The 17,708-nt window shown below is 34.1% G+C and overlaps 1 protein-coding gene across 1 annotated transcript in view; it reads left to right on the top strand.

Moving 5' to 3' along the window:
• The window catches only part of LOC111624638 (homeobox protein DBX1-like), a 36,197-nt gene that overhangs the window by 3,628 nt on the left and 14,861 nt on the right, over positions 1–17,708 (top strand). Inside the window, exon 2 of the mRNA XM_023367547.1 lies at positions 13,412–13,534. Coding sequence (XP_023223315.1) covers positions 13,412–13,534 — 123 coding nt within the window. The remainder of the gene's footprint in view (positions 1–13,411; positions 13,535–17,708) is intronic.

Below are 17,708 nucleotides of genomic sequence, written 5' to 3'. Positions count from 1 at the left end.
TCGATTCACAGATCCTCAATGATTTTTGGCAACGACGCAACGAGGTAGCGAAACAAAACGCGGTTAACCGACTTTTGAGCCATCCTGCGTTTTAGTTTAAATACATCCGATAATATAACACACGTTTTCTTATTTACCGATTACTTTTATAATTAATTCGGGAGCAGGAAATTGTTTACTGCTATAACTCTAACCGGAATTTAAACCAATAAAAATAATTTTAATTATTTTATATTTAAATTTTCGTTAAACTGGATAACGATCTTCGTTTTATATCATAATTTTAAAATAATTTATTTTGTTATAACTTTTTTAATTTGCTAAGCTTGTATAGACATTATTATAAATATTTATGTTAAAATATTCATTTCTTGTCGTTTATTTAAGCCGATAAGAAAATATTTATATAAAATGGAATAACATTGTAAAATATTTCTATATCCCTTTATTATTTTCCAATAGTAAAGGAAAGAATCAAATTATTCTCTGCAGTTGTCATAAAAGTCTGATATATTTGATCACCAATATATGATTTTTGTATATCATGACATTTTATCCACATCTTTTCTATCGATACTTGCTTCAAATATGACTACCGGCCGCATAACTCTATAGAATTTAATAAGCCCTAGATTTTGAAGAAAATTTGTTGTATTATTTAAAATCCTTTCTAGAGATTTTATACAAAATTTATGACTCTGTTCAGTTAGTTTTCGGTTAGCAATTAGTGTCAATTTAGTTAAGGCGGAGTCATAAATATATATTATTTTAGGACGAGTCGAGACGGTTAATACAAGACACGACCGTAAAAAAGATTTACAAGAGTCTAAAAAATTACCTGCTTAATTGGTATGCGTATTATGATCGGGGCTTATCGTCAAATCATAAAACCAGAACGTTCCGCATGACTAAACACTAAATAATCAGATAGAACCAGTGTTAAAGATTACATTAAAAAGACATTAAATAAAAATTCTCTTATCTCGTTTTAAATGTGTTTAAGATATCAAAATATTTGTCTAATCGATAGATTCTATTCAAAATATTTTAATTTTTTTCTTTTTCAAATTAATTTGCATTTACATGTAAATAATATTAAGTTGTTCCTTCTTTCGAGCTATTTTATTACAGAGCATACACCAGCTAAAATATAAATTAAAAATAAAAATTCCTTCTCTTCTTTATATAAGCTGAAAGTAAAATAATTTATCTAAAATATAAATCGAATTTAATTATAAATAAAGATTTTTTCGTAATTTTAATTCAAAAAATTGTTTAAATTTACATTGTTTTAAATGAATTTATACATCTTATTAACGTATTTCATTATTTTTAACCAAATTTTCATGAATAAAAAATCGAATTATCTATTTTTTATTATCATTTAAATTATATCAAATACTTTAGTAGAGATAACAGAGACTTATCACACTGCTACTGGTAACATCACAATGACACTTCCATCATCAGAATACAACTTTATTCCTGGTATGCATTTCGGTACACAAGACCCTCATCGGCCATACATAAAAATATACAGAAATCTGTTGTACAGTACAACAAATCCGCAGACAAATTGGCATTAATTACAATCTACAATTTAAAACACACCTGTTCAAGATTAATGTCCACCCATACTACACAGTACTATGAAAATTATATTATAAATAGGCCTACAGAATGTAAAAAACAACTATTAGTTTCGACAATTTTCGAGACAAGAAGATCTTTTATAATTTAAATGATAGTTTTAATGATATTTACATTTTACAGAATGCGGTATTAAAATGTCATTGAAATTTATATAATAATGTAAATATTGAAGCCTTCTGTTGCAAAAGTACTGTACCTATCTAATAAATTAACGTTTGGAAAGTGAAGAAAATTTTTCAGAAGTAGAAGAAAAATATTCTGGAAATAAATCAAATATAAAAATATCAGCTTATAAACTGCTGCGAGTTGGTTTAAATAAATTCCGTTTCACGGAGTAAAAAACATCTCGACTTTTGAAAATTCAAACCCGTTTCATATTATTCGATTCTATATCATTTAGCTTACATTTTATAACCTCACTTTTCAATAAAAATATATTTATTTATTTACGTGTGCAGTAAGAATATAAATAAGTATTGATACAAGGCCTTGCGCGTACAATGATACTGTACAGTACGAGGCGCGGGGAAAATTTCTCCACGGGAGGCCCCGCGCGACATTTATGGTGGCATAGGGCCCGGGACGGAGCAGTTTTGTCATCGCGGCCAGGGGCAAATTCCTCCGTGCAAAACTAGACAAATAAAATACACAAATTACTATTGAATTGGAGGACGTAAGAAGATAAAATTGGACTGTAAGATGAACGAAAAGAGAAAATCCGCGTATAAAAACAGAATTACAAATTAAAACAAAGGCATATAGAATCGGTGTAATTTCGGAGCCTTTTGTTGGAAAAGACTTCTTATTAAACTTTTATCAAAGACATTCGGAAACAATTGCATTATAGAAATATTGACGCCGGTGAATGGTCTTTGGCTTTTTCAATATCTGCAGATATTCTTTCAATTCTCTTTCTTTAATCCTTTTCAATTATCGCCTCCAAATGAAATATTTTAATTTTCTCACGGTTTTACTTGACCCGCAGAAAATCGTCCTCCCACCCTTCAAATCTAACAATTATTTTACTTATTTAGAAGCCTTATAACGTTTCACCCAATCCATTTTTAAAGATAAAATATATTCCGTTTAACCGTTTTATATAATAACTTTAATGCAGATTTACTCTTATTAATAATATTTTTTAATTTGCGCTTTATATCCTATCGTTTGTAACGCGAAACGAAAAAAAAAGTAGAAGAAAAAAGTTTTTTTTGATCTGTAACCGAGGTTTTAGAATTATAATTTATATGGAAGGAAATAATTTAAAATATTAAAATAGTAAACTTACATATTTTTGTGTAAAATTAAATTATTTAGTTTTATTTTGTAATGGGGATAATTAGAACCGATGTAATTTCTCTAGTTAAAAACTGCGAATAGATACTGAAATTTGAGATAAAAAATTGATTTCTCCAAATTCTCGTAGCTGTTTTATGCTTAAAATTATCGAACGTTTTAAATAATATTGTTTATAACGTCTCGTCTGTCCATAACGCTCCAATAACGTTTAATAAGACACTCGGATTTTTGCTTACTAAAGTTACGAATAAATATATTCTTTTCGTCAAATTTTATAATTGGCGCAATTCGTTTTAAATAGAAAAAAATAAAAATATAAAGTCTCCTTTTATTTACGAATGGGGCCGTATAAAAATATCGTATTTTCGACAATTTTAAAATTACGACATTCGATATTTTATGTTAAATGCTATTGAAGTTATTCCAAAATGTTCTAGTCTGGTACATTTTGAAAGAAACAAGATATATGGGGCTATAAATATTACCAGAAATAAGTCAGTAGATTCTGGAAAGAGTGTTTGGTCTTTTGTAATTTAATTTATTTAAAATATATCTCGAATTCCGTGCGGTGTATGGTGGCAATTATTTAGAATCCGTTTGTTAAAACATTGGCTTCTGTCGACGATATAAAGTTTAAAATTCACATTTAGTGCCATAGAATATCTCGTTCTTTCCTTTTCTGTCTGTTTTGCGGCCGTAGAAAGCCGACGTAATAATAAGATTTACCGGCCAAAAATCTTAAGAAAAATTAAATAATTATATAAATTATGTTCAAAGAAAATTCGGATATAATTGCATTAATTTATTATTAGCAAATAAATATAAAATATGGCTTTAAAAGGAGGCGGGTATGGCGGTTTTCTTTCGGAAGAGTGCTTTACGGCAAAATAAAATATTTTAAGTAATAACGAAACGATTAAAAATTCGGAAATCGAATTTAAAAATATATTAAAATCTTTAGAAATAACCAACGTATTCATTACTTATATTATAGCTATTTTTTCCTAAAAGCCAAGTTTCTATTAGTTAACGTGAATTTAAATAAAGGAATTGATTAATTGTATCAAGAATAGTTTTAAGATTTCTTAACCTATATATAATCTGTCTTGATAAATTATAAAATAGCTATCAGAAGTAGTTTTAGTAACTCAATATTACTTAAAGTATTTTTCAATATTTAACAACTTTAGGCATAAAACGAATGAAAAAATTCGGAATAATCGAAATTTAGCCAAGAAGTTGGTGTTTATTTTTTAAAACTTAACGGAATTTTTTCTTAATAAAGTAAGTTTATGTATGAATTTAGAAATAAAAATAAGTTAATCCTGATATTTTTCGTTAATGTTTTCGAAAGGCGAATATTGCCTTACATAATCATTCCTTAGACAGTATTCGTGGCCAAACTTATAGCCTAAGTCTGCTTTATTTTTTTCTTCGATGATCCCCTATAATATCTTTATACTAAAACATTTCATAAATTGTTACATATAATGTTTTACGATAAACATTATAATTATACAAATTTTCTAAAATAAATTTCAAAAAATAGGCCTACAAATCTCTAACGTAGAAGGGTGGCTTTAAAATAATATAATATTATGGTGTAGAATTAATTTTAACTATCTCTCAATTTCTTTTCGACTTAAATAACGAACATAAGCTTTATACTACTTAAAACTGAAAATTTAATTTTCTTAAAATTTATATTCGATGCTAGATTTATTTTAATGCTAAGGAAATTGTATTTAAAAAGTGTATTACAAGTCATTCTTTAAGATATAATTTGGAAAATGCAGCAGATAAACTCTTCGACCAAAAATCTAGATAGGAAATTGCTAGGAATTAAAAACATTAGAAAGAAAGATTAATGTTGGTCGAGTGTAAAGTAAAATATTTTAATTTATTTGACACAAACTCGAAACGAGAGTCCCAAAACGAGATCGTGGTTAGCTTTATCAGATAAGCATCTCCACCCCTAACGTTGTTATCATCCAGTCGAGAATAAATCAGTTTACAACCAACAAGAATTATATTTCTTTAAGGTGTTTCCTTCTACATTCGTACGCGTATTTAATAACAATAAGAATTATGATAATACAGGCCTTATATCACACCCTAAAACAGTCGATGTGTAAGGCCTATAAATATACAGTAGACCTATATCCAATGGGTAATGTATTAAATTTTCGGTCTGTATTAGAAAATTGTTTACAAATACAAACTTTTTATTTCGGATTATTTTATCATAGAGGCCCGAGATAATGAAAGTCGGTGTGAACGTGGTTAAAAATAAAGAGAAATTAAGAAACAAATGATTAAAACTCGCGTAGAGAGATTCTCTTTCTCTTTCGATGCTGTATTTTTCGACTCGTCGTCCACCAAACATTATTAAATATAGTCAATATTAATTTAGTGGAGTTTGCTTTACTTCGAAATAGGAATGACAATATTATACGAAATCGCAATTGGCAATTATTAGATTATTTACTTCTTTGAAATCTACCCGGATGTCAATTCCAAGAGTTAAGTTGTTTTACTGTCTTGGAAAATTTTCTATTTACTTAAATTGTTGGAGAATTTTGTGATGTAAGGAGGGTGCGTGGAAAAGGTGAAATTCCGGATGTTTGAACAGGTGAAATCTTCGATTTGAAAGTTTTCGATCAATCTTTTCTATCGAATTCTGCTTCGGGATGTTTGAAAAACTTTATTGTCGTTTCCAAGTCCATCCGTTAACATTACCCGGGCCTATTTTATTCTATTACTTTATCTTCCGTTTATCGAACGAGTAACTTCTTTGGTGGCTTTATTATATACACAATAGCTTTTATAATTAAACATTTAAACTCCTTTCAAATTGTTTAAAGAAGTGTCGGATCGTGCGGCGATGCTCACACTAAATCCTCTATAAAAAAAAAACAACTAAATCAGCGGTTAGCATTTAAAAATTAAAATTAAAATTTTTGAAATTTAAATTAAATAAATGATTAAAAAGAAACTTTAAAATTTTTCGTTTGCCTTTTATTAGAGAAATCTTCGTTTATTACTGATTTAAAATCGAAATTAAAGAGATAAAAAAAAGTTTTGAAATTTTTAATCGACAAAATCCGTTCGATGCTCCGAAATAATTTTTTGTATTAGTTGGTCTAATAATATACAACAAAGAGCTTGTCCTTTAAGCTCCAATTACGGCCTAGGCTATTTTTTAGGCCATATAAAATCTATGAAAGATTATTAAAAGAGCTGTAAAGAGAAACTAATTTCAATTTCTCCTTAAAATAATTGTATGAAATTTGCAATTTTCCATTAAAATGCGTATAAAAGAAGTTTATAAATAAAGTTAAACTTTTACGAAGTTTACACTTTTATATGAATAAATAGAAATATTTAAATCGTTATCGAAATAATAGTGGTTATTTTTCTTGAAATGAAATTTAAAAAGGCTAACTTTTATTCTAGATGTATACTAGCAATTTTATTGCCAATTTTGCTAAATTTTATCATTTTAATTTACAATTAGATGAACTTATTTTACAGTTTCGTTCCGAAGAAAATAACAATTTTTGACTTTAATTTTATCGAGAAAATAAAGTTTACACAATGCGTCGGAATTCTACCGTAGGCTAAAGATAAAAAATATACTTTATAACTATCAATAGAATATAAACGTATCCGTATAATCTTCGATCGACTCATATAAGTACGAAATGAATAAGAAAGGTATAAATATAAATGTTTAAAAAATATTTTTGCTTCTTGTAGGTTGTTTGTGGTCGTCGTGTGCTCGACGTGTAAAGTTTTAGGTCCATTTATAACAGATAATAGAATATTTATTTTTGAAAAGCCGTATTAAAAATATTTTTCATATAAAGCGAATATTTTCCACCTTATAAAGCTTCTTATAATCTTGTGTTAAGAAAAGAATTTATCACGATAATCCCGAGAAGCGGTATAAGGGCTATCTATACTTTCCCGGCTCAATCACCCGTAAATATCATATATAAATTAAATTATAAATCGGTAAATAATTTTTATTATTCTTTAAAAAATAATTTTTTTTTTCTGGTGATTCTCAAAAGAATGAAAATTCAATAAGCTCATACTCAAAAATAAATTTTGATGCAATTTTAAATTCTATTAAAACGGTTTTAAAGCATTCATATTTTTCCGGAACGTCAAATCCATTCCTTTATCGTACAAGCATTTCCGTGAGCCTGGAGATTCCGAATTTCCTAACCCACGTCACGTGATAAAAGCGTCACTCAAATCTTGACAACTCACACAGATCGAGAAATATGTGTGCTCGAGGTAGTGAAGTGAACCGATCGTTGTCGGTTGCGATGTTCAAAAAGAAAACAGACATCTGTATTCTCTCCGTTGGACAGGAAACTTTTCTAAAAGGTTAAAATCGAGTGACTTGATTTTCTAATGTCGCTAAACTCCACCGACTTCTCCGAATCCTCCCCGAAAGCATCTCCGAATATTCTCACCCCGGCGCCGTAATTGTGCTAAACGGTGGAAAAACACCGACGTCTAATAATTAAAATTTATCAATAATTTTATAATTTTCTTCTTAAAAATTATTAAATGCCAGCACCTTTTAGAGTCGCACCTAATTTGCTTTACCTAAGCCTAGGGGTCGACGCTTAATAAATTTCGTACCCATCACTTTTTATAATGTCCATTAAGTGTTGCCAAATAGTTGGCCGACTTTGCCGGCAGATAAATTGATATTCTCTCGGTAACAAAAGAGAAGTGCCGAGCCGTTACATACCGGCGACGAACCCGTAATGAATTAACATAACCCCGATTAATTTACACCCCGGCTTCTGCGTTTTTATTCTTTGCTTCCACGTCCTCTAAACTTTATTTAAAAATTCTTATTTACTTCCACAAACATCTTTAAACATTTTTCCAACCGGAATGGAATTTCCGCGAATTTCTTCTATTTTAACAATTTATCTTGGAGCTTTCGAGTCTACGTTTAAACATTTATCGGCCCCATCCAGGAAATTTCGGCGTTTTTAATACGTCCAAGCTTTCGTTTTTCTACAAATGTTTGACGGTATTCTCGTGTAGGCTATATACAGTATTACGTAATAATAATAATAATAATAATACGGCGTACAGTACGTAAAACTCAATTATATGATTTTTGCTTATTTGAAAGAAAATTTTAAATAATTTATCATTTTAAAATAAGAAAAATAAAATAGGTTTATAGAAAGTAAAAATTGGAAATATTCAGTATAAAAATAATATAAAGGAAAAACGTCAATATCAATTAATCGGGATAACAATCTCCGAGGGATTAAATTAAGATAATTAGGTTTAAACGACATTTTTACGGTTAAATCGCTTTTAAAAAATTAACATTAAATTTAAAAGACAAGAAATTATTTACGGGGCCCCACGTGTCGCTTAAAGGGTAATTAAAGCGGGGGTGTTTTTGTCAATCGGAGAGGCAGGGAGCTTTTATTTCTCGGCCAGAGAGAGAGAAAGGGCAACATTTAACCGCCGAGCGGGGGTTTAGCGGCCGCCGGGCTTTTATCCGGCGCCTTACTTAACACGTCGGGTTCGGCCGGGATCTTTCCGACGGCAGAGGAGGAGAAGCGCGGGTTACGGGAGTAAAAGTCCGGCGGAGAACGGCAGATAAAATCCGTTCATCTATTCATGGAAAGTGGGACGACTTCCGGGGGAGGGAAAATTTTCCTTTCCGGTAGACGATTGGCGGAAAGAGAACCAATGCCCAAAGTAAAGACGGGATCGAATTTCGGGCGCAAAAACCAACCAAAAACCCTAGCCGAAAAGAAATATAGAAAAATTTGTCGACCTTCGACTAAGAAAAAAATTACATATAGATATAGATATATATATATATAGATATACCTTAAACCGGAAACATTTTACCGGAGTAATCTATCATTCCGTTCCGCATTCGAAAAGATGGGAAAAGTCGGAAACACGCCCGACTTTTCCATTACGTCCCCCATCGCTCTATCGGGCATGTTATTCCGGCAAGTTCACTTAGTGTCGGTCTCCCCCGGTTTAGTAAAATGAATAGTGGCCCCCCCGCGCTCTCCGCCTTCAGACGCCGGCCGGATATAAAGCGCCGGGCTCATACATAGACTGCTTTTCTAATAGCCCGGGTCGGCGGCCGCCATCGCTGCTTGCAGAAAATTGAATTCTAGCCGCAAACCGAAAACTTATATCTCTATATATTTATTTTTACCGTCAAATGAGGTTTGGGTCAGCAGCTATCGACTGCGTCGTCGGCCCGGGAGCATAAGTTAAGAGATCCCGGACCGGATCGAGTGAAAAGTTAAGTCGGCGGATTGATTGATTCCGCTTTTCTCCGCTCAATTTTGAATTTTAGATGAGTTTTTCCCTTTTAATTTTTAAACTTTTCCAAACTCTTTCCTTCTAAACTTTGATAAAATCCGGTTTTTAAATTAATTCCTCCGCTTTTATTTACTCTCCGTCGAATTTTCCGCTTTGCAAATCGTTTCGAGTGTTTCGGCCGCGCGGAAATTACCGTCTTCCTCCCGCCTTTCTTCCCTTACCCCCACTTTTCCAAATCTTTCTTAAGCTCATCGGCGGATTACCCGGCAAAGCTTCCTTAAACGGATCCCCGGCCTTGGACCCTCCGACCTGTCCGGGAAGGATTCCTCGTCTTTCCGCCCGTCTTACAATAAAGCCGGTTATATTTACCTAACTTGGCGCCGCGCCGGCGGGCGGCGCGGCGCGGGGACGGATCGAAAGCCGAACGGGACTAAACGGTAAAGGTCGATCCCCAGCCCCGCTACTATTTGTAATTGGATATAAATTTCGGGCCGAGGTGGCCCGCGGGCGCAAAGACGGTCACGGCGCTCGCGCCGCTTCGGCGGGGCCGATAAATAACCGCCCGGAACGCCCCCCCTGTAACCGCTAATTAAATGAAAATGAGGAGCGGAACCGACGGCGAAAACCGGGAGAAAAAAAGCCGAGTGGGGAACTTTGACGTCTTGGTCGGCGTGACGTCTTAATTGTGTAGTGACCGCGGCGGCCGGGGCCCGGCCGACTTGATGGATGGCGGTCCGGTGCCGACGGGGGCGACGACTGGCTGCCGACAGCTGTCGGAAATCCTTTTGTTTTCTATTAAAGTGGCTCCTTCCGACTTTTTTGCCTCCGGACAAAAGCTTCTTTTTAAATAATAAAAGTCCCGTCTTCCGAATCCTTCTTGCGCCTCGGCGCGACATTTTTCCCACTCCGCCGGCCTTCGGCCGTTATGGAAATTAACATCGCCGTGGAATTTCCGTCCCGTTTTACTCTAAGCTACCGATAATTCAGTTTTGCTTAAAATTAGTCGCGCGCAGTTTTAATATTGTTTAAATTCGTCAAGATATCGGCCGAAGATTCTTACCGGAGATCCTCTTCTCGGTGATGAAACCGATTAAACCTTTGTTAATTAGAAGTTAAGTTATCGTCTCTTATTCGGACCGAGGGACTCGGCTAGAAATGGGGTGGGAGATGTGGGTTGAAGTTTAATTGCGCCCGGCCACCGGGTGGAAATAAAGTCGACGAATTTCCCTGGGCCTGGCCATTTTGCGGGTAGTTTTTTGAAGACGGACGGACGGACGACGAAGGTGCCTTCTTCGGCGCTGGTGTACGGCCGCCTACTCCGTCTATGAATTACGACGGGTATCGAGCCGAGAGGCGGTGCCGCTAACGCCGGTTTGCTTCGAATGCTTCATCAGATATCGAGGTTAATGGTTTCTCACGATCGTCGCCTCTATCTATCTGCGAAGTGGATTGGACGAATAAGATTACGTGTGACGTAGACACCGGATAGGCTTTTAGAGTGTGTATTATATCCGTCGATAACGAGGCGGTGGAAAGCGACCGGGCGACTATCTGGTTTTTCGTTTAGACCCGACCAGATCGGCCCCCGGTGCCGATAGACTTTTTGATTTATAGGGACGATCGGCATTTATTCGGCGTCGGAATTTTCGGGTGGATTTACGCCGTGTAGTTACGGACCGCCGGCTTGTTAATCGCGGCCGGAATGATTTATTGTATAGTTATATTAAATTTTATTAAGAGTGCGCGTAGGCCCGTCGATATTTTAACGTGTAGAGTGTCCGTTAAATATATAAGCGTTAAATTATAAATAAACACGTATTAAATGTTGCTCCCGCGATTAGCATTTAATAACTGAGGGCAGTTTCAGTTCATATAAGTGTAGAATTGGCGTCGTCTCGCGCGTTATTCTATCTGCGGCATAAAATACAATGCTCCGTAATTGCGCCTAATAAATCTGTTTTGTGTAAATTATCGCATTATTGCCCGTTTAATCCTCCCGATCGATTCGTTTTCTTAAATGATACTTTCGATAATCGTTAATCGTTCTTATTCTATGGAATACCGATAAAGTAACTGACTTCCGTTAGTTCTTTTACCACGCGTCTAAAGGTAAATACGTGGGGCCTTTGACCTCTAAACCTTTGCCCCAATATAAATTCTAGGTAGGGCCTACGTCTTCTACCGGAATTTATCATTTATTTTAATTTTTCCTCGTCGGTGCCATCGACCGGTAACTGCGGCATCTGTACTATACTTTCCGTACGTAAAACAGACAAAACTTCTACTTAAATCACACGAAAAATAATTTTAAATTATTGAATTTTTCACTTAAAGTAGACTAATTCTTTTTCGATGTTTCAACAATTAAATAGTAAAATATTTTTTTCTCGGTCATACAAAATACTAAATTATTTTATTAAATTATATTAAAATTCTACATTGTAAGATCGAGAATTTAAAGCTTGATTTATTCTAATTTTTCTGTATTTCGAGTAAATATAAGATTATTACTCTATACAGACTTACGAGACGACAATAAATTTAAAAAGTCGTTTTTTAACTCTTAATTTTGTATATTAACATTAGTATTAATCGGCGAATATAATTTTGTTAAACTGTATTTCCTCCTTGAAATATTTTAACCGAATCAAATAATAAACATTCCGTTCTACTCCGTTCGATGTTGTGTTACGCGTATTACGCTAGATCGTATAACTTATATACACGACACCAAGCTAATTTAAAAACCAATATAACTTTTTATATTTTCGTAAACTCGGCACAGAATAAGTTTGACAAATTGCGAACGTAAAACGGCCGAAAGTTTCGACCGCTTCTTTTGTTCGCAGATTCGTAAATGTGACACCGGACTTATCAATGTAAAGAGCCGAGAAAGATCGCAATTCATAAAAATGAATAATTTGTGTAGAAAAAAAAATGGAAATTGGATAAACAGCCTTCACCGCGCGGCTTATAACTAAAGAGAATATAGTTCTGTAGAAATCTATCGAAAGCCAATTGGCCGAAAATTCTTGTCAATTCATTTCGGCAAACGACATGATTTACGTCATAACGGAGAGACTAGCGAATTCTATGTTTGGAAATAAACTTAGATTATCACTGGAAGGAGAGGAATTCCTTCTATTTTGATTGTAAAGAATGGTCCAAAAATACTCTTTTGCCGAAATAAATAGGAATTCCCCTTGCAGCTTTACTCCACGACGGCGATTGCGGTGGGAGAAGGAGCCGCGAAAAAGCCCATAAATTTAAAAATAAAAAATATAAAAAATGTAATTGTAAAATATTTTATCAAAATTTATTAGGTATTCGAGTAATATAGAGGATGTCTAGTGGAAGATTATCGCCAGATTGGGCTAACAAGATAGGCGTGACCGGTGGGTCCTGCCAACGATTCGTAGCCCGGGAGAATGCTCGGGGGTAATACTCGGGTACAGACTTATCTGGTGGCTTCCATCTAAAATTTGCCGTTAATAGAGATTTCAACGAAATTTAATCTGTGTTTTGGAAATTGGACGCGAACGAATTATCGTCTTCGAATGGGAGGACGTGCCAGAAGAATCAGGGAAATTTATCAATATCTACAAAGACTATCGTCGCCATATACTTATTATATTACTGGAAACATAAAAAATGATGTAATAGATAAAATTTCCAGCGAAAACAGCTGGTATTTCGCAGATTAAATTGGTGATGCGAGAACTTTCTCATAACATTAAGATCTGGAATAATTCCAAATTATTATTCAGTCGTTTTTTTGAAAGTCCTTACGCCCTTGTAAATTCAATAATAAAAATTTTTGAATTTTGAATTTTAATATGCCGATCAATTATTCATTCATATATATCCTATATATATTATTTTCTTCCCAGTCGAAAGTCACGATATTCATCATTTTCGGTGTATCTTCTACGTTCCTAAGTGATATGCGGCCAACGTGGCGGGTTTTTCCACGTTGGAGAATTTTTTATTTGGCATTCCCTGTCCAGGGCCTAAAATAACGCGTTTATCGGGTGAAAGTGCGCGGAAGGAGAAATTTTTGTATATTTTATAAGAGTTAAAATAGGAAAGAGTGGAAAGTAATCAATTATTTTCATTGTAGTGACGGGTGTGACTTCGCCACTTCCCGCTTATACGTATTCGGCAGTGGCCAAACCCATACCGAGAACGTATCTGGATTCGCCTCTGCAATCCCTGGTGGCTTGCAGGCCTCCCTACCTGACAGGTAAGTTAATCGTCTTCCGTAATTAATTCTCTTGGTTTATATTTACTTATTAGAAATAATATAAATAATTTTCTTTCCGCCAAAGTTATTTATTAACGAGCGAGTGTTTGCGTGACAATATTAACGTAAAGACAGAGAGAGAGAGAAGGAGTAATTTTTTCATTCCGACGATCGACTAAAGGATTGCAAAACGATTTTTATATTTCGATTGGGAGAAAAATAAACGCTGATTGATAATATATGCGGAGGTAATCGAAAGGGGAGAGAGGTAAAATCATTTAAATTGGAGTCGGAGGTACTTAAAGAAATGTTAACGGCTATCAACAGATCAAACTGTTTCCTTAAACGCTTAATGGTAGATTTGGTCGAATCGTCTGTCTTCAGTTTGCTTGTCATTTATCGCCAGTTCCTTAAACGTCGAGCCGACTGCGTAATGATCGGGCCGAGTCGCTAAAGAATTACGCGTAATTACATTCAATCATCTGTCGTGTAAGACCTTCTGCTGTGATGACCGAAAATGAGTTGCCTTCCGCCCCTCTTCGTCTTCCTCCCCTTTACGACAGTCAATTTCCAGTAGTCAGTTTTACCGTTCCGTTTATTGAAAAGTCATAAGTCCATTTTCCGTGCAGTTGCCGACAAATTACATGATCTGTTACCTCAGACGGAAGTAATCGTCAAACGAGACCTCCTCCTCTTTCTCATTCGTCCAATCTACGCCAACGGACGAGGTAGATGCTCCGTTTGGCGCGCATTCCTTTCCGCCGACATTTCCGCTGCTTACAATTGGAATTGTTGGACCGTCGCCTTTCCTTTGCACATTAATATGTCGCAAAGGACAAAAAATAATAAATAACCACTGCCGCTAATTACGTGCAAGCGGAAATTCGGTCTTTTCTTATTTATCGTCGGGCGCCGCATTCGAATGGTTGTTTTCGATTGAAGGAGAGGCGCGTGTAAGAGAAGTAGATGATAGGAGGGAGCGAAGAAAGGAACGTACGGCCCGGCCGTATTCAATTTGACTTTCACACACCGATTGGTCTTCGTCGACCGGGTGCAATATTGATACAGTTTCGGGGAGGGCCGGGGGCGCCATTCCGTTAGAAAAACATTAGTATGAAGCGGTGCATGTTTGAGTCGCGCAGGGAAACTCTCTCGGACATATCTTATCCGGATCCCTCCCGAGTTAGAGAACTATTCGTCGCCTTCCCGGAATTGTTTTCCGCTTTTCTGAACTCGATTCCACGCCGCCGGAAATTCCCTTACAATCGGAATAAGTAATTGGCTCCCACCATAGCACATAGAATATGAAAATCGTCACGAGCGCGTAAAACATCCGTCAATATGCGATTTTACTATTGGTAAAAATATAATCGGTTGAGTGTGTCAAAAACAGATTTGATGTCGGAAAAAATTGCATATTTCTTCAGTGATTTTCCTCCTTTCTCTGATATTTCGTACTGAAAATATTAAGATCAACCGGTGAATAAGAAAAAAATAAAATAAAATAAAAAGTCGCCTGCAACGGAAGATGGGCGGAAGAGTCGACGTTTATACGAAAATAAACACAAGTCAGTAATGTTAATCGATTACTCCCGGCTTTCACTTATTAAATTTTTGTCCCGTCTTCGGCCGGCTTCTCCTGACCAATTTTAAGGGGAAAGCGGAATTATTTATTAATTGCGCTTTGTATTCAAAAGATCACATTTGGCAACATTATTAGCAATTATCCTAATTATTATCTATTTGTATTTGCCGACTGAGACTGCAATCTGTTCAACTATTTAAAATGGAAGTGTCTCTTAACAGAAATGGATGTCTATTAATTAAAATGTGATTAACGATAACTTGTCTCGGTGGGAATTCTAAATACAAAGTTGGCGGGCGTTTGGTACTCGCCGGGTCATTAATTCGCCGAGGCAGATAATGATTCACTCCAAAGATAAAATGGTTTGTTTCTACGCTTTGGTCAAAGTTTATAACAAACTTTGCGCGAATATATCATTTCTACTTAGAATAGTAAAGTCCATTCTCACCAGTTGATTACGGTAAATGCAGAAAATTGGCACGGGTCGCCAGATTTATAGCTCCTCCTTTGTGATCGCGTGACGTAACCAGTAACAATAGTTGCGTATCTCGGTAACTTCTTTCCTTTAGGCCACAATTTATCAAAAAACTGTCTTCGTCTATTCCGTAAAAACATTTCTTTTAATTAATGCTTTCAACCAGTAACAATTTTCAATTATTTGCTTTTTCATTTATCTTCTAACCTATTTTCTCTTTTTATATACAGTCTTGTTGCTTAAATAACACCACCATTACCACGTCTTATCTGCTTTCGTTTAATTTATTTTGATATAAGAAAAGTATTTCCAGCGCGATCAGATGTTTTTTTTTATTAAAAAATGAATAAATTATTCTCTAACTCATGGCAAAAATCGCAAGAAATTATTATTATCTTTAATGAATAATTAAAATCGCTCACAAACAATTGTGTACAGAAGCGCGAGAGTTACATGATGAAAAGTATCTAATTTTTTATTAATGTAAAATTATATAATTTTAAATAGCCTATATGCTGAAAAAGATTCCAAAATTAGACTTAACAGATATTATGTATAATATTTATATAAGTTATATTAAATAATTAATAGTAGTGATGTATAAAGAAGCTTAAATAGAATTGCGGTAACCACCTATGTTCTTAAATAGACTAAAGCAGACATTTTTAGAACATAAACTAATTTAAATCGTTGATACACTTAAATTAGAAATGATAAAAAAATTCAATTTTAATATTTTTATTGAAATTATTCTTTCTTTTTATAGGGTTGCAGCCCCTTTAATCTCTTGAAAATCTAATCCGTCAATAAGAGCGTAACAGTGCTACCGACGGATTAGATTTCCTGTTTTTATTTAAATATAATTATTTAGGCAACTTTATAACACGCGCATTATATTTTATATGTATATAAGTGTATAACTATAATACGTCGGCTACATTTTAAATCCCTAGACTTTTCGTATAGAATTGCTTAATGTTCCAAGTTTTTGTATAAATTTGTTCCTTGCATTTTATCAAAGAATCGCCTCTTTCCGGTTTGCATTACGAATTAGGGGCCATTTTATGTAGTTGTAGACATATTTTCTAGTACAATCTATCAAAAATATTCAAATTTCACTCGATAATGATGTACGGAGGGTGCATATAAAACCGCGACAAAGGTTTTCATCAAGTTTTCTTGAAGAAAAGAATTTATGAGTACGAAATTTTATTTAATAATCTTTCGAAATTCAATATTTTAAAAAATATATTCTTTGCTCGAAAGTAAGAATTTAAGACTGAGTAGTTTTATACTTTAATCTATTTTAGATTAAGTGAAATAATACGGAAAAAATTTACATATCCAGAAAAATTATCAATCACTAAATTCACAATATTACTAAATTTCTGAGTTTTCATCAATTAAATACGTCAAATTTACACATTTATTTTTATTTTTATAAAATATAAGAAAGAAAAGAAATTCTCGATAATAAATAAATGCCTGTAGCATTAAAATTATTTTATCTCGATCGAAAATATGAAGATTTTAATGAATTTCCTTCGAGAGTAATTCTGTTTCTTGCTTAAATTGAAAGAATTGGCGAATGAGTAATTTAATTTCGAATGAAGTAAATAAATACAATAAATATCAGTTTAGCGAAAAATTTTAAATCCCAGAAAAATTAATCAATTTTTACAAAGATCTTTACGGCTGTTTTCCAGGTTTATTAAATTGGCTTCATCAAAAGTCGATATTTTTTTTCTAAATAGCGCAATTATCTTAAACATTTGCAAGCGTTTTGTCCGTCTAGAAAAAAGAAAAAGAAAAAATATGGGCAAATGTCCACATGCCCCTTGTAACTGTGGGATCGTTCCATCTTTTCAGCATCATAAACTTTCTATTGGCTCATTTCCAGCACGTATTCTAGCATTAATTTACTGCCTAGTTTGGGAGTCGTTGACAGGGGGTAGAATGCATCGCACGAGCGAAACTTTGAAGCAAGGATAGAAAAAAACTACTCCATTGTCAAAAGTAGGAGGCGCGAGAGAGTAAAAAAGCACAATGGAAGTTTCGGTTCAGACCGTTTAGCAAAGGTTTGCTCGCTTTCTAGAAGTGGACTCGGCGTAAAC

This window comes from Centruroides sculpturatus, unplaced genomic scaffold (assembly GCF_000671375.1).
Source record: "Centruroides sculpturatus isolate CEXI.00-Female unplaced genomic scaffold, Cexi_2.0 scaffold56, whole genome shotgun sequence".
Taxonomy (NCBI): Eukaryota; Metazoa; Arthropoda; class Arachnida; order Scorpiones; family Buthidae; genus Centruroides; species Centruroides sculpturatus.
Note: the sequence above shows the minus strand (reverse complement) of the source record. Positions and strands in the feature narration are given on the sequence as shown.